Below are 27,099 nucleotides of genomic sequence, written 5' to 3' on the forward strand. Positions count from 1 at the left end.
ATAAGCGAAAGCTGAAGATATAATTCCTAAAAATTAAATTTCTACAGCGTTTTTTCCGTGATGCAATTTGATGTGACACACCCTTTAGTAAAAACAAAACATCTGCAGTATCATCGTGATCGATGATTCCGTTGACCTACAACCCTTAATTGTTAAATCATGCTGAATATTGTCCTGAAAGATTCATGCCGATTCTAAGGAAAAAACCAAAAGCATATTTTTGTAGGCATACATCTTTTCGATCATAGATGCTCTGTTTTTTCCTGAATATTTCAGCATCCTTCATGCAACTTGAGAATTCCATCCTCTCAAAACTTATGCTACAGTAAGTTGAAGTTCTTACAAGAATCTTAACAGTTAATAATCTTAAGATGCAATATCTGGTGTGTAAGGCGGGTGGAGTTTTAGAAGTGCCCTAGAAGCGTTCTGGATCGTTGATTTTCATACGTTCAGCTGCTAGCAGTACTTGTTGGAATTCATCGAAACGAGTTGCTTGGTAGAAGCTCATGATACAGATTTTCTTCCAGTCCTACCAGAACCAGCCATAACTTTCTTCAAGCGAAAACCTGCTTCGGGGTTCCATTCACTTGCTAAGATTTTTTTTAACTCAATATTCTTGTAAATGATTTGCCCTTTACAATTCGCTACAAATATGTATTTTCGTCGCGTCGCGAACGAATCGCAGCTTGGGATAAGTCTCTTCAAGTGTTTTCGGTAAAATAAACCCATATTCCTGAAATCGGTCGGATTTGAAATTAGCACAATGTTGCGTTCTTTAAGAGGGTATTCTAGTCTAAAAATTTGAAAAAAAAATAATTTTTTTTTCTTCACATTTCTCTAATTCAGACATTTGAGAATATACCATAGAAGAGACTTTTTGGAAATCTCATTCTTTACCAAGTTATAGCCATTTTAGTGATGCGATATCTTATCTAGTACGGCCATAACAATTAACTTCAAACGCGTTTTTCTCGAAATATGTTTTTCAAACTGGTTTACACGATATCTCAAGTTCTACTTATCCGATCTATGTTTATATGAATACAATCTGTATGTATCTTTCTATCGCATGAACCTATAAAACATCATAATTTCGTAACTTTACTATTTTAAAAAAATCAAGAAACTCAAAAAAAATTTTTAACAGCATTTTTTTCCTTCAAATTTCCGCCATTTTATCCAGAAACATATTTTTGACTTGTCCGAGGTTCATACGATAGTGGTATCTTTACTGATTCAGAATCTGTTCAAATTTCCGCCATTTTATCAAAAAACACGTTTTTGACTTGTCCGAGGTTCATACGATAGTGGCATCTTTACTGATTCAGAATCTGTTCGATTTGTTTGTTTCAGAGAACCAGAAGTGCTGGAATCTTGTACGCCATGGCACAACTTTTTTTTGAACCCCCTCACTCGATCAGCTTCTAATTATGGATATATATTTTTCCGTTCAATTTTTGTTTTATTGATATAACAAATAGTGATATAATGGATGGTAAAAATATTCTTCGTTTTACTTTTTCGGAGCTCGAACAAACGTCCGAAATTCGTGTCTCTATCCCCCTTAATCTGATCGAGTCAAATCCTATCGAATTGTACAAATATTGCAACCTTGAAATGCAGAATGCAAAAGTTTATTTCGTTCGGATTGCGATTTGTCAAATCCGATCGGGTTCCGTAATATGGGTTAATATGTAGTCCATGCATTGTTGCATGTTTCATGCATGTTTTTCGTGATGTTTCGTTTCTGTGATTTCGGTGATTTTCGACATCTGTAGTGGATCTACTAATTCATGTGCATGAAAGATTAATCTTTTCTTTTAATTAATCAGCAGTAGCAGCATGAACTTTCCAGACAATTCAAAACAAGCGTATTACAAAAATTACCAGACATCAATGAAGAACAACATCAGTGCAAGAAAAAGATCTATAGAGATACGGCCCGTACACTCATGGAAGAATTTGTTTTTCGTTCAGAAATCCTTGGGAGTTTTCGAAAACAAACCAAACAGTTTTGTCATCAAGAGCAAAAGCTGAATTCAATCCGCACTTAAGTCGTGATTTTTAATACTACACAAAATCCAACATTCTTTGTGTTATTGGATGTCTATATCCTGGTGGATTTAATGGCCCTTTATTACCGATTGGAATAAATTGGATCCTAGTTCATGTGCGTTACCTTCAGAATATACATTTCAGGAAAGAGGTTCAGTCATATGAAAAAATATGGATGTTTGACAGAGCAGCACTCTCAGGCAGTTCAGTATTTTTATTGATGAATAGTGAGTACTTAGGGCGGGCGTGAAGTTCTAAAAATTGTGTAAATACAAAACAGATCTCATTCAATTTTGACTTCTAACTTGAATGTTCTACTTTAAAAAATACTTAACGTTTCCACGTGGACAATATCAAAACCCCCTCCCCCCTCACCGTGGACAAGCGTGGACATTTTCGTAACCCCTACCCCCCCTAAAGTTGTCCACGTGGTATGTGGACAGCCCCTATTAGTAATCAAACTCATAAGCACATCTTCACTTGTTACAAGCGGATTGAAGAACAATGTCGGTTCAACATCCCTTATTGGCCCATGGATCGAACTAGAATTTTGTTGCCAATGACATCAAATAATTCCGCTCGTAAACAACTGTTGTAAAAGCGAAGAAAATGCATGAAAATATGAAAATAAAAAAGACATATTCAACACTTGATGAATATCTTTCTGATTGTAATTGCTCTTATGATTACTTGGATGTTATTCGAGCTTCATTAGATCGACCGACCGTTCTCTTGAAATGATCCATGGATGAACTCTGGACCAATCCATATAATCCATGGATTGCCAATGAACTTTTCTCGAACATGAATTTTCAATTTATTTTGGAAGAGTATTCATGTGCTGCGTATGTTGTCGAATATGTAAATAAAACAAACAGGGGAATCAGTAACTTACAACCAATATCAGAGGCCAGTAGAAAAGTGGAATTTATACCAACTATGTGGCCACATGAACGTATAAAATCGAGAAAACATTCAAAACAAATGGACGAGGAAGGCATCGGTGATGACTCTACCGATGTGTGGACCCTAAACATTATACAAAAGTATGAGAAACTTCGAAAACAATCTCGAGTATTGCGGTGGACATGTTATAAAATGACAGACTTGAATGATTACAAGCGTGAAATGGTTCTTTTGTTTCTGTCATTTCGGAACGAAGCTCGCGACCTTTTTGACAATAACAATTACATTGATTTGTATGACCAAAATGAGACTGGTATATTGAGCATGCTGAAAAAATATGATTGTGGCATTAACCTCGAACAAATCGTCGATGAATATCTTCGTATATCCGAAGAGAGTACAAATGATCATCAACGAAACAGGGCAACCGAGAAACACAATGAATTCGTAAGGGCTATTACCATGCACAACGAAGATGATATCGATCAGTTGCCTACTGGCGCTCTGGCAGCGGTTATTAAGAAACGTATCAATGTTTTGAGTAAACAAGATCATTGTACTATGGTGTGCGCTACAAATGTAGAACAACGAAATTTTATTCTACATTTGATTGATATCTTGCACAGCTATGATGGAACAAACACACCTTTGCAGATATTTTTCAATGGTTCTGCAGTGTGTGGCGAAACTTTTACCCTTCGAATATTAATGGAGATTTAATCGTTTTGGCCAAGCGCAAAATTCGCTGAAAAATGCATATGTTGCTTGTGCATCGGCAGGAAAAGCAGCTGTAGCTATTGGTGGTACTACAATTCATTCCGCTTTCCGTATTACAATGGCACGCAGACAAAATTCAAAGCTTGGATTTGAAGCTCTTCAACTATATCGTAATGCCTTTTTAGGCAAGCGATAATTATTGATGAAGCAAGTACGATAGGTGCAGATGTACTTAATACAATCCACACTCGATTGCAAGACATCACTGGAAATTACGATGATCCATTTGATGGAATTCATCTTATATTCTGTGGTGATCTTCGTCAATTGCCTCCTGTCAATGCGCGACCAGTGTTCAAACCATGTAGAAACTGCATTCATGGACCTATACTATGGCAATCTCTCCATTTCTATCCATTAGTGCAAGTTATGCGGCAAACCGATATTGAATTTTCCTCCATACTCACTAAAATTGGTAATGGCGTGGTACTTACTGAATCTGAAACTAAAAGGATTGAGAGTCGATTTCGGACAGCCGAGTGGTGCAGGCAAAATGTACCGAATGCAATACGTCTCTTCCATCATAATATTGGCATAGAAAAGTATAATAATAAAATATTACGTGATCGAGACGGAAGAGTTTTTATTGTTGATGATATTTTCACAGGCTACAGGTGCTCGAACTAAACTTCATAAAATAAGCGTTGTTGAGACCGGCGGATTACCTTATTTATTGCGATTAATCATCGGCATGCCCTACATGATCACTATCAACACTGATATTGAAGATGGGTTAGTTAACGGTGCGATAGGAGAACTCAAATTTATTGAACACTGCAAAGATGATTCCGGTGAAAGAATTCTCCGACTATGGATGAAATTCGATAGTCATGCTATCGGTGCCACTTTAAAAATTAAATCTCGACCTTTGGTTTAGTGTGTATCTCGTTCTACGCAGAGGATACTGTTCGTTCAAGCTCTTCAAATCTCTCATACTGCTTGTAAGCTGCATCTTCTATTCGTACAATCATGTCCAGTCCAGAATCTGAAGCCCTTATTCATAAAACCAGTTCATTCGTCTCTAGCCATGAGAAAGGCCCTTTGAAAACTCTACTCTACTCCAGCACTACCACCTCCACCCTTTTGCCTTGAGAAAGGCATTCGATCCCTCGCCGTCCAGCTCGTCCAGCAACGATGTTGTCCAGTCGGTGTCCACACAAGATGATGAATTGGTCATATGTCGCATTTTGTTTCTTTATATCAATGCACGCATTGCACTGAGTATTTAACGAGAGGCATCTTCTGTACATCGCCATTTAACAAGCATCAAACATGCGTCTAACAGATGCACACAGTTGCAGCGATAAAAATGAATGAACATCGCGAGAATGACCGTTTACGAAAAATCGTTTCTCCATTCTCGGTCAAAACCGTCAACAAAGCTAGCTTGCACTCTTCTCTTGTTTCTCCTGCTTTGCCATAGCTCGGATGGTTGGTATTAATTGCAATGCCAGATGTACTTGAAGTGAAATATTCGCTAGCGTTCACAGCACATAAAACATAAAACGAGCAGAATTGGCGATCTAACGTACAAATCTACACCTAGGCGGCGCTGCGGTGAAAGTGATGATGGTTTCAAATTTTGACATGTGGGCTTATGGAAGGTTTGTAGTTCTTTCCACAAATTACAATGTTATAATCATAAAAGAATATTTGATTGCGATGAGTTTATGAGAAATTTAATTCTGCGCAATTTTATATATAACATGTTATTTATTTACCTCTTTCAGTAGTGAAAACTATAAAAATGTTGACAATGGTTGAATTAAAGAAGGAAATTCGAGAGCACAATCAAACACAAGTAGAAAAATGCACGATTCCTGCATGTGAGAACTACCTTGGAAAGCACGGAAGTAAAATATTCGTGATTTGTTTTTTGAGGTTTAGGTTACATTAGCATCATTTTCTTAATTCAAAAACAAAATCCACATGTCTCACCGATCGTTTACGTTTTGCGTTAGATCGCCAATAAGCGACCTTTTTTGTTTCGAGCACAGAAAGATTCTGAGAATTTCCTCAGAGGAGATGCAATACTTATACGCTAGCGACACCTCACTTAGTATGCAAGTTTCTTACCCTTCGTTGTTTCTATTCAAGCGGCTGCATAAGTTGCCCGTTATTGACAGATCTGTTCGGGAAAGCACACAAATGGACAGAACGAATGTATGAGGAAATAGTAATGCTTCCAATTTCCATCAATTTAAACCATATACAGACTATAGGATTCTAATGTATAGCATATCAAACAAATCTTAGAAAAATTCCGATTCGATTGATATGCAAATCGCTAAAATCCGTTCGCAGCAAAAATAGTTATTAACGTTAACTTTATTTCATAAAAACGTGGCCTGTTTTCTGATTTGGCACCCTTAATGTAAGACGTAGTCCTACGTCAAAAGATGAGAAAGATGGCAACAACGATCATGTGAGACCATTATTACAACATATAAATTATGCGAAATAAACTGGACTATTGAGAAATTCCCTCGAATATATTAATTCCATTAATAGAGCTAGCGGAATTACAGACATCGCTAGCTTAGAGGTAAATCAAAACATAATGTAAATATTTTGTAACGAACTAAAAACGAAATAATGAAATAACAATTTGAACAATTAATGAAAACAAATGTCAGTAATTGCTTTTAAATTCATCTCAACTCCAAACACTTTCTAGCACAGAAGATTTAGAGCGAGAGAGATTACGATAATTTTTTCATATTTTCACCTAAACACTGAAACGTGACGCACATGTTATAGGCTTTTTTGTTCAGCCAACAGCGGAAAAACACTTGAATGTCTGAAGACTGTGGTGAGAAAAACGCATTAAATATCTTGATTGTTGTCATTAGACAATACGGAGGTAAGAGTTTCGATATTATTGTAACCGGATAAATGTGGCCGATATTCGGCTTTCGAATCATAGTGCTGCTTGACACATATGTTTAACAATTTCTCCTTGTAGGCTAAATCAATAAGTTTTTATTTTGCGCTTCCATATTTTCAAATTAATCATTGACGTTCTCCTCGGTGTTTTTTGACGTTTGAAAAGTCAACCCAGTTAATGAGCAGAATTCGTTAACTGGGCTGTCCATATTATTGTAATGATTATTATTTTATTATTGACGTAGAACTACGTCTTTTATTTTTATATATGGGGGGTCGCTCTACGAAAAATGTAACGTTTATTAAGAGTTTTCAAATGCATCTTACGCAGATATATTAGTCTGTCAAAAAAGTCCTGCGGTATTTTTTTTGAATTTTCATTTGATCATAAAATTAGTTACAATCATCTGTTTTTAGTCAAATATGCGCCGTTTTGTTCGATGACTTGTTCCCAACGAGATGCCAACTTCATAATACCCCTGTTATAGAAGCTCGCTTCCTTATTGGCAAAAAACTCGGATAGCCAATTTTCACAGGCCTCTTTTGTGGCTAACTTCTGACTACCTAGCTCGTTCGCCATGGACAAAAACAGGTGGTAGTCACTTGGTGCAAGGTCCGGACTATACGGCGGATGCAAAAGAACCTCCCATCCGAGCTCCCGGAGCTTCTGGCGCGTCACCAAAGAAGTGTGTGGCCTGGCGTTGTCCTGATGGAAGACAATGCGGCCTCTGTTTATCAAAGATGGCCTCTTCTTCATGAGTGCTACCTTCAAGCGGTCCAGTTGTTGGCAGTACAGGTCCGAATTGAGCGTTTGGCCATAGGGAAGCAGCTCATAATAGATTATTCCTTGACAATCCCACCAAACACACAGCAGAACCTTCCTGGCCGTTAATGAGGGCTTGGCCACCGTCCGAGCCGCTTCAGCGGGCTTTGACCACGACCGTTTGCGCTTCACGTTGTCGTAAGTGACCCACTTTTCATCGCCAGTCACCATCCGCTTCAGAAACGGGTCGATTTTGTTGCGATTCAGCAGCGATTCACATGCGTCGACACGGTCAAAGATGTTTTTTTGCGTCAACGTGTGTGGCACCCATACATCGAGCTTCTTTGTGAATCCAAGCTTCTTCAAATGGTTAATAACGGTTTGATGACATATCCCCAGCTCTTGGCCGATGCTACGGCTGCTACTATGCCGGTCTTTCTCGGCTAATTCAGCGATTTTGTCGCAATTTTCGACGACAGGCCTTCCGGAGCGTGGCGTATCTTCGACGACCTCTACACCAGAACGAAAACGTTGAAACCATCGTTGTGCGGTGGAAATTGTATCGGGTCCATAAACTGCACAAATTTTATTGGCAGCTTGAGATGCATTTTTGCCTTTGTCATAGTAGTACTGTAAAATATGTCGGATTTCACACGAAATGGCATCATTTCTGCCAACGCTAGTTTGGGTGTACTAGTAACAATACAGCTAGGAGTTTGGCTCCTTCAAACTTATGTAACTGAGCCTGTGAAAATAAAAGATCTAATAATAATAAAACTTAATGAGATTGCTAGAGATTGTATAGTACTGCTGGATTATGTCAAATGAATGACATTTTCAATGAAAACAATCGGATACTTGACCTCTGTGACATAAGTCATGAATTAATACCCAGCACTATCATTACTGGAGCACCCTCTGTTCTTGTGAAACGATGTCAACACTATCCTCCGCTACTCGTGACCTTTTCCCAGCCCACAAGAGAAAGTTTCTCAAATACCGCTGATTCAATTTACCACAATTATCAGCATGCGATTTTTTTTTATCTATGAGCCGCTTCCTTGCAGCTATAAAATGGCATGAACTTCAAAATGAATGATGATGAAATGCTATGACAGTCTCTCATGTACTACTATATGCAATTGACCAATTTGTTCCGAAGAAACGGAAGAAAGAACCGGTTCACCCACCCTGGTCCAACACTACCCTTCGCCGATTGAAGACTATTAAAAGTAGTTCATTGAAGAAATTCTCGAGACATCGTAACGACTTTTGGAGACCTGTAACCTGATCCTGTAACGTATATAACGACTGCTCGAAGCTAAAATCATCATCTTGCTCTGGTCCCGATGGAATTCCATCCATTGTATTGAAACATTGCGCCGACAGCTTGTCTCTGCCATTATCAACCCATTGTTCAATCACTCTATTCTATGCGGAATCTTCCCCCAATGCATGGCAACAGTCTTATGTTATCCCTGGATTGAAGAAAGGGTGCAGGAAGCATGTGAAGAATTATCGCGGAATCGCTTGTTTATGCGCCATTTCCAAACTTTTCGAAATAATTGCCCTCGATTTTATCCAACACGCATGTAAAAATTACATAATTGAAGAACAACATGGATTTGTCCCTAAACGCTCTACTCCAACAAACCTAATGCTTTATACGTCATTTATATCCAGAGTACTCGAATCTAAATATCAAGTCGACGCCGTATACACCGATTTTTCCGCTGCCTTCGACAAAATTGATCATCAAATCACGATTGCTAAATTGCATCGCATCGGCTTCAATGGATCGTTGTTGCTCTGGCTGCAGTCATACTTGACCGGCCGAATAATGCGTGTAAAATAGGAGACTTTACATCCTTATCATTCGAGGTTACATCTGGTGTTCCACAAGGAAGTCATTTGGGACCTTTAATTTTTCTGCTATACCTCAACGACGTCAACTTGATTCTAGAATGTAAGAAACTTTTTTATGCGGATGACTTCAAACTTTTTATGTGCGTGGAAAACTACGAAGATGCCGCATTTCTTCTGAAACAGTTGACAACTTTTGCCAAATGGTGTAAATCCAATCGTATGTCGCTCAACGCTTCAAAGTGCTCTGTCATCTCTTTCTCTCGGAAACGATCAACGATACGATTCGATTATGAACTATATGGATCTACTCTGAATGGAACTACAAACATTAAGGACCTAGGAATTATTTTGGATTCAAAGTTAACACATGTTTCATTCGTAGTTTCTAAAGCTTCCAAAGCTCTTGGTTAGATATTTCGTATCACCAAACATTTTTCCGACATACAGTGCCTCAAAGCTGTGTACTGTTTTCCGGTTCGCTCTATCTTGGAGTACTCATCCGTAGTTTGGGCTCCGTATTACGGAAACAGCATCCAGAGAATTGAGTCCATTCAACGCAAATTTATACGCTTCGCTTTACGTCGACTACCCTGGAATGATTCTCAGAACCTCCCTAGGTACGAGGATCGTTCCAATCTCATAGAATTGAATCTGCTTAGCGAACGATGTAATATAGCAACAGTTCTGTTTGTTTTTGACCTCACACAAGGAAACAAAATATAAAATAAATATAATAAAAAATAAATAAAATAAAAAATAAAAATAGCGGTTCTCAAATGGGGATCAACACTAGGGTAGGAGCCTGCCCGTTGGTCTCAAATGTTCCTATCTCACGCCTCCACGAAGATCATATGACGACATTTTTGGATCGGGCGTGAACTGGAAACACACACCTGGTCTTGGCTCCGAGAACGGGTGTCGAAAGTGGCTAAGTGAGGGGGTGCGAGCGAGTCAGAGCGCTATATCTCTCCCGGGGAAGGCCTCCCGGGTCATTGGAGGTTTAGGGGTGCGTCTGTCTCCATGTTAGGGGCGGCGCCCCGAAAAGATTCCTCTGGCAAGGTGGGACTCTAATATACCTTGCCGCCCCGCTGTCTCTCGGGCAAAGGAGATACACCCAATAAAATGGAGCTACGATCACGAAGAGTAATAAGAATGCGATCACCCGAGGAGGGTCCCCGAACTGGAGCTGGTCCTGGAACGGGCGTAAGAGCGAGCGGCCAGCGGCTGGAGGGCAAGGTGCAAGAGCGGGCCACCAGCCGGGTTCAACCCAAAGAGCTACCGCCACACGGAAACAGCAGCCATCGACATCACCCAAGAAACGCTGCGCCTACGAGACGTGTTGCGACTGCCAGACGACAGTCGTCCACACTTGTGGGTACCACTAGGCGCCGGATCATGTGGACACACGAAATAAACGAATTTGTGATCCGCGCCTATTACATCTGCACTGCCTTGAAGACGGACATGAGCGGTCGCCCTCGAATACTAACAATGTTCGAGGAAGCGTATCCAGAGTTCGTCGGGAGGCTTGATCAGAACGCGATGAACGCGAGGCGTAGAGCGATAGTACGCAACAACATGCTCTCCCAAACGCAAGTCGACGAGATCAAGCAGCAGGTGCAGAGAGAACTAAGCTCCAGAACAAACAGAGCAAGCGATGTGTCGAGACGAAGTTCAGTACGGCTGAGCATTTCATTCGCGAGTGGGGCACGCGAATCAGCACCAGTGGAGGCCACAGTACAACAACCCACTGAGCAGGAAGATCCACAGCCAGATCAACAACTACTACGCGATCTGGTTTCCCACTACGACGAGGCGATCTCACAGTTCCGCGACACAGACCCATTGTCGCGCCCCAGGATCCCGAAGTTGCAGCATTCCCGCAGGCTGACAAGTGCAGTAAAGCTCATGAACGAGCACGTTCTTCCGCTGCACTTGGTTGATGCTGAGAACATGGAGGAGCTGCAACTGAAAGTTTACTGTGCTGCTGTGGCGACCGCCAAAAGTTTAGGAAGCCTTATTAGGCCAAGAGGCGGACTGCTCCAACATCTCCGTGAAAGGCGTGAGCCTCCATGGCGAAGGAGATTGGAGCAACGGATCCTAAACAAGCGCGCCGCAATTGGAAGACTGATGGCGTACAAAAGAGGCAGCAGATCGGTGAAATTATGTCGCCAAGTTGCTGTGATCGTGCGGCCTACTGAACTTCGCCAGCTGGGAGCTCACCAGCTGACGGAAAAACTCGACACACTGGTACAGCAATTGAACGTCCTAACTAAACGGCTGAAACGTTACTCTGACTCTGCAAAGCGCCAGGAACAAAATCGGATGTTCAGAGATAACGAAAAAGCGTTCTGCGACCACATTAGCGACGAGAAGCCCGACTACCGCGAAGGTTTGCCAGATATTAGCGATGTGACGAACTTCTGGGCTGGTATTTGGGAAACCCCAGTACAACATCGCGAAAGGGCAAATGTGGTTAAGACGGGAGGAGGAGAGTTGTGGTGAAATTGGAGAGATGCCAGCTATCATCGTCGAAGAGAACGATGTCCGCGAAGCCTCGCGGAACCTGAGGAACTGGGCAGCACCGGGCCCCGATGGTGTTCAGAACTTCTGGCACAAGAAGCTGACCGTCGCACATCAAAAGATAGCTGAGTGCTTCAACAAGGTGCTACGTGACCCACACAACCTCCCTGAATTCGCCACCCGTGGCGTCACATTCCTCCTCCCGAAAGACAGCAACACATTGAACCCATCAAAGTACAGACCGATAACGTGCCGCCAAAGTTTCTGTCCACTGTGAACAACACCATATCATCGCAGAAGAGCAGAAAGGATGCAGAAAAAATACGCATGGCCTCAAAGACCAGGCCATCATCGACGCAGCCATAGTCGGCCAGGCGGTTTATAACCAGCGGAACCTAAGCATGGCCTATATCGATTACAGGAAGGCTTATGACTCCATACCTCACTCGTTTCTCGTCCGGGTATTGGAGCTCTACAAAATTGACCCCGTCGTCGTTAGGTTCCTGCAGCATGCGATGAGGCAGTGGAGTACGTCTCTGCACCTTAGCGATGGGGAAAATGTGTTGCAGACTAGAACGCTGCAGATAAAGAGGGGGATATTCCAAGGCGACTCATTCAGCCCGCTTTGGTTTTGTCTGGCACTGAACCCCCTCAGTAGGACGCTCAATAGGAACGGTCATGGCTAGAAGTTAAGGTATGGGGACGGCGCCACCGAAGAAGTGACCCATACCTTCTACATGGACGATCTCAAGGTCTACGCTGATTCACGTCAGCGTCCAGTTGTAGCTATCTGGGTTGTCGAAGATATAAGCAGGGACATCTGCATGGAGTTCGGCCTCGACAAGTGCCGCTGTGTCCATCTGCTGAAAGGACAACTCACCGAATCCGGAGGCTACGAGGTCTATGACGGAGAGTTGATAAGAGACATGGTTAGTGGCGAATCCTATAAATATCTTGGATTCAGACAGCTCACCGGGATTCGCCACTCCGATATCAAGACGGAGCTGCGAGACAAGTTCTTGAGTCGAGTAAACCGTGTCCTGAGGACTTTCCTCAACGCGGGGAAAACATAGAGCACATCATGGGCGGCTGTCCCGTTTTGGCCAACGCAGCCTACACCGAGCGCCACACCAACGTGGCCCGTATTGTTCATCGACAACTGGCGTGCTCTACTGGAAGACAACGTACCAAACTACCGGTACCTGCCTGCACCTGTCCTGGAAAATGACCGTTTCAAGCTGTACTGGGATCGCACTGTTCTGACCGACCTCTCGATCCACCACAACCGCCCAGATATAATGGTTTACGACAAGAGCGACCCCAAAGTCACCATCATCGATGTCGCTATTCCACTGAACCACTGAATCTGGAGGAGACCCACGGTCGCAAAATCTGCAAGTACCGACCATTGGCCGTGGAACTCAAGGAACTGTGGGGGCTAAGGGAGGTCCCAAGAATTGTTCCAGTCGTTCTCTCTGGAACTGGAATTATCCCGAAGACACTTCTGGAAGCGCTAAAGGTGTTGAACATCGAGAAGGAATTGGCCGGCATCCAAAAGTCGGTCATTCTTAGCATCTGTGCGATTGTCCGACAATTCCTCGGTCAGGACTGAAACAGCACGAGCATGCAGATACGTGCATTCCGCAGAGCCTAGTCCCCCTTTGGCATTCAGAAGCCCGGGGGCAGGTGAAAATTCTGGCTAGGTTCGCCTAGTTAAGAAGTGAGATAAGTCTGCAAAAATAAATATAATAAAAAACAAAATAAAATAAAAAAATAATCAAATAAAAATACCTTTTTTACGATTCTAGGAGAGAAACTCGTCTACATTGCTGTATTCCGCACTGATGATAAGAGTATTTGGTGTACAGCGAACGAAGGATTCGGAAAATTTAAACATCAGGAACAAAATGACAGGACGGATATTCTTTTTACGGTTAGTGTTTCTATAGGATGCGTTCTGTTTTAACCCTCACATATTAATAGGTACCCTCAACTATATGACTTTTTTGTTACGGAGTTGGAGAAAGCTAGTCAACTGATCGTTAGTGGCGGAAGGAGTAAAAAACTTCATCCGTTACTTCTGCTCCTAAGCCGATTATATCCCTCAGCGTTGGAAGGAAGTGAATCCAATCTTAAGGTTCGATATTCTATAAACGCATCATACCCTATTTGTCTAATGTTTTTTCCCTCTTATCCACTAGTTATCACGATTCGTGCCTATCGTGTCAATTTGCTCCGGTTGTGCAGAACTACAAACGCGGCACCTTGCGGCACAATTTATAGCAATAATTGTCTCACCAGACTTAATTTTCGATAGAATATTTTTATTACTGGAAAGCTTGAATAGATCCAACAACAAGAAGATCAATCCAAATTCACTGCATGGTGCACTTTTACAAATTCTATATTTAGTGAAAACTAGAACACTTGGTGTAATGCCTGAATCAAGTAATCAACTAAACAACTGGATTGAGCTGTACACCGCAATATCAAACTATCTGTTTGAGGTAAAATCCAACTTTATTTTATATGGTGCCATTATAGATATTCTGATCGAAATTTTGGCCAGGTAGGATATTTAATTTATATTATAAACTTCATCGTATTCAACATATTCTTCGCAGGTGTCAAAATGTAATTTTTACTGAGGACGACCAGTTTCTAGATGATCTCAGTAACATCGTCGATTATTTGTTTAATCTAACAAAGCAGAAAGCTTACTATGGTATTGATTCAATCATGCGAAGAATTGTCTTAATAAAGCTGGTGATGTTTATGTATAACGATGACGAGAATGTGTCAAGTGAATGTTTTCTCTGTGACATTGATTCGACTAAATACACCTACGATTATATAGAGTCGCTTATGAATATTATTCTGTTAGTTCTGGATTTCAATGAAAATAGCTCGAATGCAGACCAATTAGAACTGGACAAAATGGAGCTTTTTTACATACGTCATCTTAATGATTGCAAACGAACGAAAATAAAGGCGATAAGAAGCGAGTTTATAAAGTCCCAAAAGTGTCATAGTCATCTGAAAACTATCATTGAACGCAATATTTATCATAGCTGTGTCGTGAAAGCCTACACTATATTGAGCTACAGTATAACAGGTATACAGATTTTGTTGACGAATAATGACAATGTTGAAAATCTTAAAACGATGTTCGAAATGACAACCTGCAACTCTGACCAACTCAAATCGAGCATCTACAAGTGTATTCAATGCATATATTACGTGGAATTGAAAAACGATTCCCTTGGCATAAATTTACTACCACGTATGTCTTCAGCCACTCAGTGCAGCAGTATCAGGTAATTTCAGTTACAAAAAAAATATCATTAGATAATCAAACAGCTGATTTGCTGATTTTAGGGCAACCACTATAAGAATCGTGAGGATCATTTCGAGAAGATTTCCCGAGTATAAAACATTCGAGCTATATATGAATTTTAGCAGAACTTTGATAGCGCTTTTAAACGATGATGACTCAGACATCAGAGAGGAAGCGGCCGAGTTGGTTACAAATCTTTTTAGTTACACACAGAAAACAAAAATTCGTAAGCTTTCGATAGCTATATTCTTTCTATCAAGCTAATGTTTATTCTTTCCAGATATTGTTACTGTTATCCCTTCGTATGCACAAAAAGTGTTCCTCCAAACTCTAACAAAAGTAATGTTAACTAGGAAATTCACAATTAAGCACGTTATAGCTATGATACTGATTTTGATGGCTTACGAAACAGAGAACGACGAACAAATCCCAGATCGCAGCGAGAAATCGGAGGTATATTCAAAATGCAGTGGTTAATGTACCAGTATATAAAAGTCGTTTATTTTTCAGTCCCGAGTGTTTGACAGAAATGAACTCAATGTATATGGAGAATCGCTTTTATTCAAGGAGTATTGCATCAGAGAGATACAAAATTTGATCGCTCTGCACAACACGCATATTGATGATTGTGCAGAACATATTATCAAAATCGCAGAGACACACTGCGATTTCAAATTTGCATTTCACTTATGTTTAGCAGAGGTAAAAAAATCAGTTAGTTTGATAGATATTTCTAATGACAAACACTTACTGTAAACGGAATCATATTTTTCAATTTAAGCTGTTTTTTTTTATTAGAGTAGTAAGAATCTGTATATTTACAAATAAAATCATTTATGTGAAAACAATATGTATTAAAAGGTGTAAATAAAACATTGTGCAGTAAATAGGTGGATAACATCTGTAAATAATAACTTTCCAATTTGTGAGGCAACTGTTCTGTTTCAGATGAAAGCATTAATTTATTTTTTTAATTCTTTATTTGAGAGGTTCCCAGCCTCCTGGGCTGGTTCGCCTTTTTATCGAGGGCATTCCCGCATGCTTCCGTTGAAAACAAATCATCGCACATAAAATTATTACATAAAAATTAGACTACAAATGTCTTACAAACATAACTTAGCACAGTGGCGTAGCGTCTAAGTGTCACCTCTCCAATCGAAGTTTGTTATCGTAACTTAGAAAAAAACGCTATATCGGTTATTTCGAGAAAAAGGAAAACACTTTGTTCTAAAAAGTTGCTTCAAAAAACTGGGGCTTCAACATTGTCGAACTCTGTTTACCTCAATCTATAAAGATAAGAAAGTTACATTTTTCATTTCATCGAAAATTCTGGTCACCCTATTTTTGACAACATGAAAACGAGCGCGCTATCATATGTAATCTCTAGAGCGCGCTATCATATGTAATCTCTGCTAATTTCCATTTAAATTCACTTCCTGGATCATTGTACAATGGTTTAGAATTCAACATTGTGATCATCGTATCGTTGTTTTATCTATTTAGATATACAGTTTTGTTGTTGTTATAGTCAGAAGAAATCACTCGACATTTGCCAAGGAGTGGGTTATTTTTCGGTAACGAAGAAAATCCATCAATTGGCTAACTCATGGAAACTACAAGGAAGCATTTGAACGTGAGCTCGAGCCTCTGCGTCTTGAATCTAGGTCCGAACATACTGATAAAAAGCCGGAAAAAGCGCGCGCTTTCGTGGCATCACTGACGCTACCCTCATAGTGACTCTTTTAGTGTTTAGAACCAAATAATACATAGCGTGAATATACGCAAACGAATTTCAACGGTGAAGTGATTGAACTGAAAGTGTATACGACTGAAAAATTTTAGTACGTTTTTTCCAAATTTTCGCGTTACAGTGAAATCAGTTTTGGGCTATTTCGTTTTTCTCCATTGAGTGTGTTAAACGTTTTCTCGCACATATCCGAATAGTGTTTTGTGAAGTTTGTGTAAACCGAAACCATTCTGCCGGCTATACCCAGGGTGTAGCTAGGCAATATCATGGCGTCCAGTAGCTCCGGGCCTCCGGGAGGCCGGGCTACAAATTTTTACCAAGGAAAGCCGACTCAACGTACCGCTCCAGAGTGGGCTGACCCTCTGAACGGTAATCTTCAAATTTTACTCTTGCGTGCTACAGGAGATCATGTGTTACCATCCAACCCATTTGTTGTGAGCAAAACCATCGCCAATTTCGTGAAAGATTTTGATAAAAACAACGCCCGACCATCAAAGGACGATAAGAAGAGAACGCAGTACATCTTAACGGCCAGAGACGAGGACACCATCGGTAAGCTCTTCTTAATAAATGAACTCTTCGATAAAACACCTGTTGAGGTAATATATCATCCAACATTAAATCAACGCAAATGCGTTGTCACATGCCGGGAAGTGATTGATATTCCTGAATCAATAATTCTCACTGAACTTGCCGACCAACAAGTGATCGATGTTAAACGGATCACTAGGAAGGAAAACAATATAGTTATCCCCACAGCTACCCTTATTCTTACCATTCGTGGGACAGTGATCCCAGAAGTAATTTTATTTGGATTCCTTCGCATCGGAACTCGGAATTTTTACCCGAACCCGATGCAATGTTTCAAGTGCTTCCGCTTTGGACATACGTCGAAACGATGCCAACGCGAGAATCCACTCTGTCGAAATTGCGGCAAAGAACATGACACAGAAATTAAAATATGTAACGATGTCGCCCACTGCATTAATTGCCAAGGGGACCACTCCTCTTCAAGCAGGAAGTGCCCAACATGGCTAAAAGAAAACGGAATAACCAAGATTAGAATAGATCAAGGCATTTCATATAAACAAGCCAAGGATCTTTACAACATTAAAAATAATGGACCTTCATATTCAAGTGTCCTACAAGACAGGCTAAATATTATTCAAAAACCGACTGCTAGCTGCAACAAGTGCAAATGTAGTTGCGTTTCAGCTGAAAACAGTCCGGCAACAAGTCGCGAAAGTACTCCATCCACAGTTGACACTACTATGTCCGAATCTGATACCTCGACCACCGAATCAGAATATGATTCCGATGTTTCAATGACAATATCTGAGGCCCCAAGGAAAACCAAGAGGAAGATATCTTCCAAAAACACATCTTCAGAAGAGCTAAAAACCTCAGAAGATGAACTTCGACAAAATAAAGAGAAACAAAGGAAGAAGACACGAAACAATCAGGAATCAAAGGAAACCACACCACAAAAAAACAACACACAAAATAACACGCAAAACCAAAACACACAAAACAGCAACACACATAACAATACACAAAACAACAACACACAAAACAACAACACACAAAACAACAACACACAAAACAACAACACACAAAACAACAACACACAGAACAACAACACAAAAAATAACAAACAAAACAAAAATGACAAGAGATCCGGAAAGAACAGCACCCCTTCCAAGGGCAAATAAGATCCACCAAACCCGCCAATACATTCACTCCAATGAACAAACTAGCTATTCAGTGGAACATTCGAAGTCTCCAAAGAAATTTTCCGGAATTACAAACATTAATCAATAAATATAATCCCACAATCATAGCTCTACAAGAGACTATGACGCAGAGAAATTTTCACAAAGATTCTATCAAAGGTTACACCACTTATTTCAAAGAAGGACCCAACCCTTCATTCAACGGGGTTGCAACTTCAATAAAAATCGGCACCCCCCACAATTTTCTCCCCGTTAACACCGCTCTACAAGCAGTGGCAATACGCATAAACCTTCCGTTTCCAATCACAGTAGCCAGCATATACATTTCTCCTACGTCCGATGTGGCTCCTCTACGGGGTCAACTGGACAATCTTCTCAACCAACTTCCCTCCCCAGTTATCCTTATGGGTGATTTCAATGCACACTCATATGCCTGGGGATGCTCATACCTCAATCGAAGAGGGTCCATTTTAGAGGATTTTCTCTCCGATAATACTCTCACTCTTCTGAACAACGGCCAACACACCAGAATCAATTCTGCTTCTGGCTCTTCTTCGGCCATAGATCTCACCATCGCATCTCCCCAACTTTGTTCAAAGCTTTCATGGAACACCCACGATGATTGCTGCAACAGCGATCATCTCCCAATATGTATTTCCCTTGGCCAACCTTCTCCAGAAGTTTCAACAAGGCCGAGATGGAAATTTGAATATGCAAACTGGGCTGGCTATCAATGTGACATTGAAAGCTGCCTCTCAACCAAACAAGATTGGACACCCGAAGACTTTTCCCAAGCCGTCCTTGAGGTTGCAATACGGCACATTCCTAGAACCAGCGGAAATCCTGGTAGAAAATGCGTCCCATGGTGGACACCTGAAGTAAATAAAGCTATCAAAGACAGAAGAAAAGCCTTACGCAAACTAAGAAAGGCCCATCCGGATAACCCATCTAAGCACACTCTGCTAGAGGAATTCCAAAGGGCTCGCAAAAATGCTAGAGCTATTATTAAAACAGCCAAGCATAACAGCTGGATTAAATTTGTCAACGATATTAATCCCAACACGTCGTCAAAGGAATTATGGAGCAAAATTGGCAGGCTTCATGGGAAAAAAAGGAACAATGAATATAACCTTCTAATCAGCGGTCAGTACACAAATGATCGCAAAACGATAGCAGAGGCCTTCGGAGATTTCTTTGCCTCCACCTCAGCTATCCAAAGCTTCGATACTACCTTCCAAACTCGCAAGGCAGAATGCGAAAAAATCCCCATTGATTTTGACACCGATGCAGATTTTGACACCGATGCAGATTTTGACTTCAATAGAAATCTTTCATTCTCAGAACTAGAATGGGCTTTAAACAAAGCAACACGCGGCTCCACTGGACCAGATGACATCAGCTACCCAATGCTGAAAAACCTACCCTATCTTGGGAAAAAAGTTCTTTTAAAACTTTACAACAATGTATGGAACAGTGGAATTTTCCCAAATTGCTGGAAAGAGGGCCTAATGGTCTCTCTGCCTAAACCAGACAAGAATAATCACCTGCTGGACAACTTCCGTCCCATCACTCTTCTGAGTTGCGTCGGTAAAATCATGGAAAAAATTATCAACCGGCGCTTAACGACCTTTTTAGAGTCAAACAAGCTGCTCGACCCTAGACAATTTGCCTTCCGCGCGGGTAAAAGTACAGAAGACTGCCTCGTAGCTCTCGAAAAAGTCCTAGACGACGCCGCTGAAAGTAATCTGCACGCAGATGTTGTATCACTCGATCTTAGCAAGGCCTTCGATCGAGCATGGAGGTACCCAGTTCTGAAAAATCTTTTCAACTGGGGGGTTCGTGGTAGATTAGGCTTCTTCATCAAAGGGTTTCTGGAAAACAGAACCTTTAAAACAATCATCAACAATCACAAGTCTTCATTGAAAATTTTTGAAAACGGGTTTCCCCAAGGTTCAGTCCTTTCTCCAACACTCTTCAATGTTGCCATGCAACCTATTTTTGAATTAATTCCCGACAGTATAAACATTTTTGTTTATGCTGATGATATCACTCTTGTTTCTGTCAGTGGCTTTGGGCTAGCACAGAGAAAGAGACTTCAAAGTACAATTGATTCCATACAAAACTGGGCCCAAAACATAGGATTCCAATTTTCGCCAGAAAAATCCCGATTCATTCACATTGGCAAAACACTCAAAAAGAAATCCGCCCTAAAGCTTAATCAAACCGAAATCCCTCAGAAGAGAACACTAAGAATACTGGGCGTAACCTTCGATACCAGGCTTAACTTTTTACATCATGCTCAATTAGTCAAAAAAACAGCGAACGGTAAAATGAATATCCTGAAGTCTATTACAGGAAGTTTATCCTCTGGACACAGAGAAACATTGCTGAAAATTATCAATGTCTGGTTGATCCTTCAAATTCTCTACGGAGCAGGCATCTTCAGCCGTGGTGGGGACAGAGTACTCAACGTCATTGAACCCATCTACACCAAAGCAATAAAGCTAGCAACAGGAGCCTTCATCACGAGTCCCACTTCTGCCGTCATGGCGGAAAGTGGCCATCTACCTTTCAAATACCTTGTGACAAGAATTATCACAGGTAAAGCCATCCGACAACTTTCACTTCCTGACAATGACCCCCATGTACCATTAGTAATTCGAGCTAAAAACTGGTTCAAAGACCTCACAAATCAGGACCTTCCCGATATATGCGCACTTTCAACTGCCACGGGAAGAAAATGGAACGTCATACCGCCGAACGTGAATCTTGATCTTCTCAAGACTGTCCGTGCAGGCGACCCTCCACCAAAAATTAAAGCCTGCTTCAACCATCTCACGGCTACTCACTTTCAAAGGGTAGCAAAATGGAACCACCAGTTATACCCTGTCCTCGAACTGATATAGTTCGCTGGGTCAAACAGCAAATTCGCGAATGCTGGAACATAGGCTGGTTAAATAGCCCTCCCACCCATCTCCATCAAATCAAAAATACCACACTTCCTTGGTTTGATCAAAACAACAGCAAAGAAAGACGGGTGCTAACCCGTCTTCGAATTGGACACACTTTTTTCACACACTCACACCTAATGAAGAAAACCGAAAGACCACTTTGCGCATGTAACTCAGCCCAAGTTTCAGTTAGGCATCTTCTACTAGAATGCCAACACACCAAAGATGCTTGTGTCCGACACAATATAGGTCAGAGTCTCCGAGACATTCTCAGTAGAGACGAGACACAGGAAACCAATTTGATTGCGTTTCTGAAAGAAACCGGCTTCTTTGGTAAAATCTAAAATACACTCTTATTTCAGTTAGTCACTTCACCGCCGCGTATGCATATACATGTAGATATAAGTAAATAAAATGTATATATATGTATGCATGTACATGCGCATGCATGCACAGGTTTATGTACAAAATTACAAATCTAACAAAAATGGCGTATGTATGTGTATGCATCTATAAACATATAACATACAAAAATATTAAAACAAATAAAAATATATAAACATAAACATCTTCCATATATAACTCACAAATTAACTTTTTCCAGCATATGCAGCAGTACTATATAATCAAACAGCATACCTATTAAACATATTATTATTTTATTTACTCAATTCTAACAACACTAATTCATACTTATCCAGCATTTTACTAACACCATTAAACTAACTACATTTATAAATCACCCAACATCACATCATTCCTTCCCACTCCATCCCACCCCTTCTCCTTACCTTTCCTTTCCTTTTCACCCACCCCCCACTCCCTCCCTTTCCCTTTGTTCTAGAGCTTGGTTCTACGATGCTTCGTCGCCGCTTTGGTACTAATTAATAACAATACAATTACGTTACAGCTCATATTAAACATCTTATATGGCATAGGATCCTTTCCTGCATTCGCCCGGTTTTACATCTGAGCAGACAGGTCCGCTGAATATGGTTTTTTCTTCTTTTTCACCAGCCTCCTCAAGACTGGTGCTCAATGGCTCTTCTCAGAGCTAGAGGCGAATGAACTGAAAAGTTTAAACCCTCTTAAAGCCAAAAAGAAGAAGAAGAAGAAAATACATTCATTACGATTTGTTCGCTCGTTGGATTCACATGCAGGCTAAAAAGGGTCCTTTTCAGGATCACAAAATTATCTTCAATCTAAAGAGTTTATTGTTTTGTTATCACTCGATATCCCCATCTTGTTCGGCTAAACCTTTCTGTTTAGCGATTGCATTTGCGACTCGCCACAGCTTTCACAGTTGGAAAATTTCTTCCCAGCTTGTGACATATTTTACAGTAAATTACATTCAATGGCACGCCGCAGTACCACCACTCAGTATCGGATTAGAGGTAATTTTAACTTGTAATTGACGATGACAGTGGTACAGTGTCGACTTTCAATGTGGGGTCACAATTTGGACCCCGAACTCTATGTTCACAAAAATGTCCAACTAAATATGTCGCATTACAGGTCCGTCCAATTAGCTAAATGTCGAGATAAGTGTAAATTACTGTACTTTCAATCTAGAAGCAATTTAAGAATTGGTGAAAATCAATAAGCTCAGAACAACTGCCAAATTAACATACTCATCATATCCTGGCAAACAAATTATGAAAAAATCAATTTGTGTTTTATTATTATTTTGGATATTGTTTTAGAAAGCATTGAACTGTATTTCCTAAACTCTTTTTTGGAAGGTTTAATGGCCCTGAAAAGCGCCTTGTTTTATGGAATGGTTCCAATTTAGAAAACTTAGTACTCGTGGTTTTGAAAAAACCCATTTCGAACGCCCTCGATGCCGCCTTGTTCTGGATTTGCCACCAAAGCAGTTTGTATAAAGAACAAACTTTTTTCTTCTGCTACCTGATGCCGTTTTGCGATTGCGTTTGCCACTCGCCCCTCGCTGCAACTGCCTGTTGTCTTGATGTCCACCGAACCGAATGTGTTCTGTTCCGAATGCGGGTTTTCTTATCGTCGCGAGCAGCTTTGCCGGCTAACTCGATCACTTCGGCGGCCGAAACTATATAACGCCGGCTAGGTGGACTGGTACACTGGTACTAACGCGCTCGGCCTAGCTACCCTTGCGGGGAACTCCAGATCAACACGGTTCGAGCGGGATTTTGCCTTTCCCTTCACTTTTCCTCCTTTACCATGTCCAGACATGGCTGCTTGGGTTGGTTTGTTGATGTGTTGTGATGCGAACCGATGTGGTGTACGGGTTGAATGAGAATGATCGTTACGGCAGCGGAGCGGGGATTTTTAAGCTGACTGGCTGGCTCGAGAATTACGCATGTGTGAGACTGCGACCAATGTTTCGTTCATTTTTTTTTCTTTTTCCTTTCCAATCGTGCTTCATTCTATTTCGCTGCTGCTCTGGTTGCCCGTTTTGGTCGGTACGATTTGAGGAGCACAAAATGGACCAATCAAAAATGGGCACATAGTGCATTTTGACAATGCTTGATATTTCACAATTATTCAATTATTTATCTCAAGAAAAATGAAATCTTATTCATTATGATAGATGCGTAGATATATTTCCTATCAATTGATGCAAAAACCTTTGCGGTCTATTGAGAAATGCTTGAGTTATAAGCGTTCCAAATCTTGCATTTTTTCCTACTTGTTCAGTGCCTAGATTTCCATTTCACCCCCTATATCTTCCGGTTAGACATAGTCCTACGTCAAAAAATCATTAGCGAAAACACAGCATAAAATTAAAATCAGTTTATGCAAATCGACATAAATCATAATTTATATATAACGGCTCTAACATATACCGTTTGGGAACATGAAAACAGCTGTTGCCAATGCTACACAACTGTAAATACCACTTGGGTACAGTGGTATTTACCGTTGCCATAGAGAGTAAACAGAAAAATTTTCAATCGCAGTGAGCATAAAACATTACCTCAATTTCTTTTCCACTTCAGCTCCACTTTTATATGTACTTTATTTTCACTCACAAAACAAACTAAGCGAATTTTAAACCTTTACCTTAGGAAAAATCCTCTTTTCCTCGTCGCCAATTATAAAGATTCCAAAAACTTGTCTGTATGATGGGTCACAAATTCAGTTTATTCCGTCAGATAAAACTTGTTCTTTCTTCTTCGATAACCTTTTTCTGTCCCACCTTTTTCCGCTCCTCTTTCTTCTAGGCTCCTTTGATCCACTCCTCGTCTGTCATTTACACGCATATCTGAAAATATACCGAATTGTATTATAATATACTTATATTGTAGAATATAATAAACTATTAATCCCTACACAAGTAGGAAAAAATGCAAGATTTGGAACGCTTATAACTCGAGCATTTCTCAATAGATCGCAAAGGTTTTTGCATCAATTGATAGGAAATATATCTACGCATCTATCATAACGAATAGCATTTCATTTTTCTTGAGATAAACAATTGAATAATTGTGAAGTAAAAAGTAGTAAAAATGATGTTTTATTTACACTGGTTTATGGTTACATATTATTTACAGTTTAAGTGTTAAGCCTGAAGGGCCCGTCAGCTTTAATATATAAATTATTTTCCTATGACCAACATAGATTTTTCATTTGGAAGGTATTCTAACCATGTATACATCTCTTCTCAATAGGAGATATAGAGCTAATTTAATGAAAAGAAAATTTGATATTCTACCTAACTAATCCTAACTTAAACTAAACTATACTGAACTAAATTGCCAGATCATTGATGATGCGATGATCAGATCTTTGGCAAGATTCTCTGAACCTAGCCAGAATTATTATTTTTCTCTCAACCAACATTTGAAGACCAGCTAGACGATGGATCTCAGTGTTTCTAGTTCTTGGAGGACTGTCAAGTATCATCCTAAGTAGTTTATTCTGGACAATTTGCAATTTAGTATGATGTATTTTTGCGCATGACTCCCAAACCGGCAAAGCGTATTCTATCAACGGAAGTATTATTTGCTTGTGTATAGCAAGCTTGTTTTTGATGGACAATGACGATCTCCTATTGATCAGTGGATATAAAACTTTCTTGAGGATATTACATTTATTAATTATTTTGTCCACATGGGGACGGAATAGTAAATTGGCATCGATTGTGAGACCCAGGTAAACCACTTCCCTCGACTATTCAATGGGAGTGTTATTGAGGCTGACATACACATCATTAGGCGGAACAAGCTTATGTGATCTAGAGTGTGGGAACAGAATGGCCTGTGTCTTAGCCGCATTGATACAAATTTTCCAGCTACTGAAATAGCCGGACAAAACATCGAGGCCCTCCTGCAGTCTTCTCGTTAGAGCACGGATCACTCGACCCTTATAGATGATGGCAGTGTCATCGGCGAATAAAGACAGAATACCACCACCTGGAAGGGGAGGAACATCTGATGTGAAGATGTTAAACAGGATAAGTCCTAGAACGCTACCCTGAGGAACCCCCGCATCTACTCTGAACGTATCAGAATAAGAAGTCCCCAGAAAGACCCTGAAAGATCTGCCCGCTAAATAGCTACTGACGATCGGACGATCGGGAAGATCGGAAAGTTGTATCTATGAAGCTTGGACACAAGGCCATCATGCCAGACATTGTCGAACGCCTTCTCGACGTCCAACAATGCCATCGCGGATGTTTTTGAAATGCTCTTGTTCCGCCTAATGATGTTAGTTACCCGTGCAAGCTGATGTACAGATGAGTGACCTTTTCTGAATCCAAATTGTTCCTGAAGGATGACATCATTTTGGTTTGAGAACTCCAGTAAACGACTGACAATCATCTTTTCGAATATTTTCGAGATGGAGGATAACAGACTGATTGGGCGATAGCTTTTGGCATTGGTGGGATCTTTGCCATGCTTGAGAATTGGAATAACTTTAGCTGACTTCCATTGAGAAGGGAAGTAGCCAAGCTCCAAGCACTTATTGAATACTGCTGTCAGGTGATTAAAGAAGTCAACACTCAAGTTTTTCAACTCCAGATTGACCACTCCATCGATTCCAGCAGCCTTCATGTTTTTTGGTGGATTTTATGGCCGCTATCACCTCATCAGCTGATATTTTTGAATCCTCTGATAAAACTATTGGTTGTTCTGCAATCCTAGCTATGTCCTCTACTACTACAGGCTCGTGTGGACTGATCATGGTGCGACCAAGATTGTGAGAGTTCACGAAGTGCTGACCTATGGCATTAGCCTTTTCAATTGGAGTAATGAGTAGGAAAGAATTCGAATTCTGATTAGGAGAGGAAAGTGGAGGGATGGGTCTTGGCTTATTTTTTAAAATTTTTGCTAGTTTCCAGAGAGGCTTTGCACAGTCTGGAAGCGAGCGGAGATGATTTGAAAATCTTCTATTTCTGAGATCCATCATTCTGGCATGGATAATCTTTTTGAGACGATTACAACTTGTCTTCAAATGAGGGTGGCTCGTACGCTGGTACTGTCTTCTAATTGTATTACGGAGCCTGATAGGCTCTTTGGTTGTACTGTCTAGGTTCAGAGAATTACTCACCAGTTGAGGTGTTGGTACATATTGGT

At 40.6% G+C, this 27,099-nt stretch overlaps 1 protein-coding gene across 1 annotated transcript in view; it reads left to right on the forward strand.

Annotated features, from left to right (window-relative positions):
• LOC129764657 (thyroid adenoma-associated protein homolog) overlaps positions 1 to 16,001 on the forward strand; it is a 35,958-nt gene extending 19,957 nt beyond the window's left edge. Inside the window, exons 7-13 of the mRNA XM_055763964.1 lie at positions 13,585 to 13,709; positions 13,760 to 13,913; positions 13,978 to 14,345; positions 14,401 to 15,093; positions 15,155 to 15,339; positions 15,394 to 15,566; positions 15,624 to 16,001. Of these exons, the coding sequence (XP_055619939.1) occupies positions 13,585 to 13,709; positions 13,760 to 13,913; positions 13,978 to 14,345; positions 14,401 to 15,093; positions 15,155 to 15,339; positions 15,394 to 15,566; positions 15,624 to 15,869 (1,944 nt within the window). The 3' untranslated portion in view covers positions 15,870 to 16,001. The remainder of the gene's footprint in view (positions 1 to 13,584; positions 13,710 to 13,759; positions 13,914 to 13,977; positions 14,346 to 14,400; positions 15,094 to 15,154; positions 15,340 to 15,393; positions 15,567 to 15,623) is intronic.
• Positions 16,002 to 27,099: the final 11,098 nt, after the last annotated feature.

Source organism: Toxorhynchites rutilus, chromosome 2, assembly GCF_029784135.1.
Source record: "Toxorhynchites rutilus septentrionalis strain SRP chromosome 2, ASM2978413v1, whole genome shotgun sequence".
Lineage (NCBI taxonomy): Eukaryota > Metazoa > Arthropoda > Insecta > Diptera > Culicidae > Toxorhynchites > Toxorhynchites rutilus.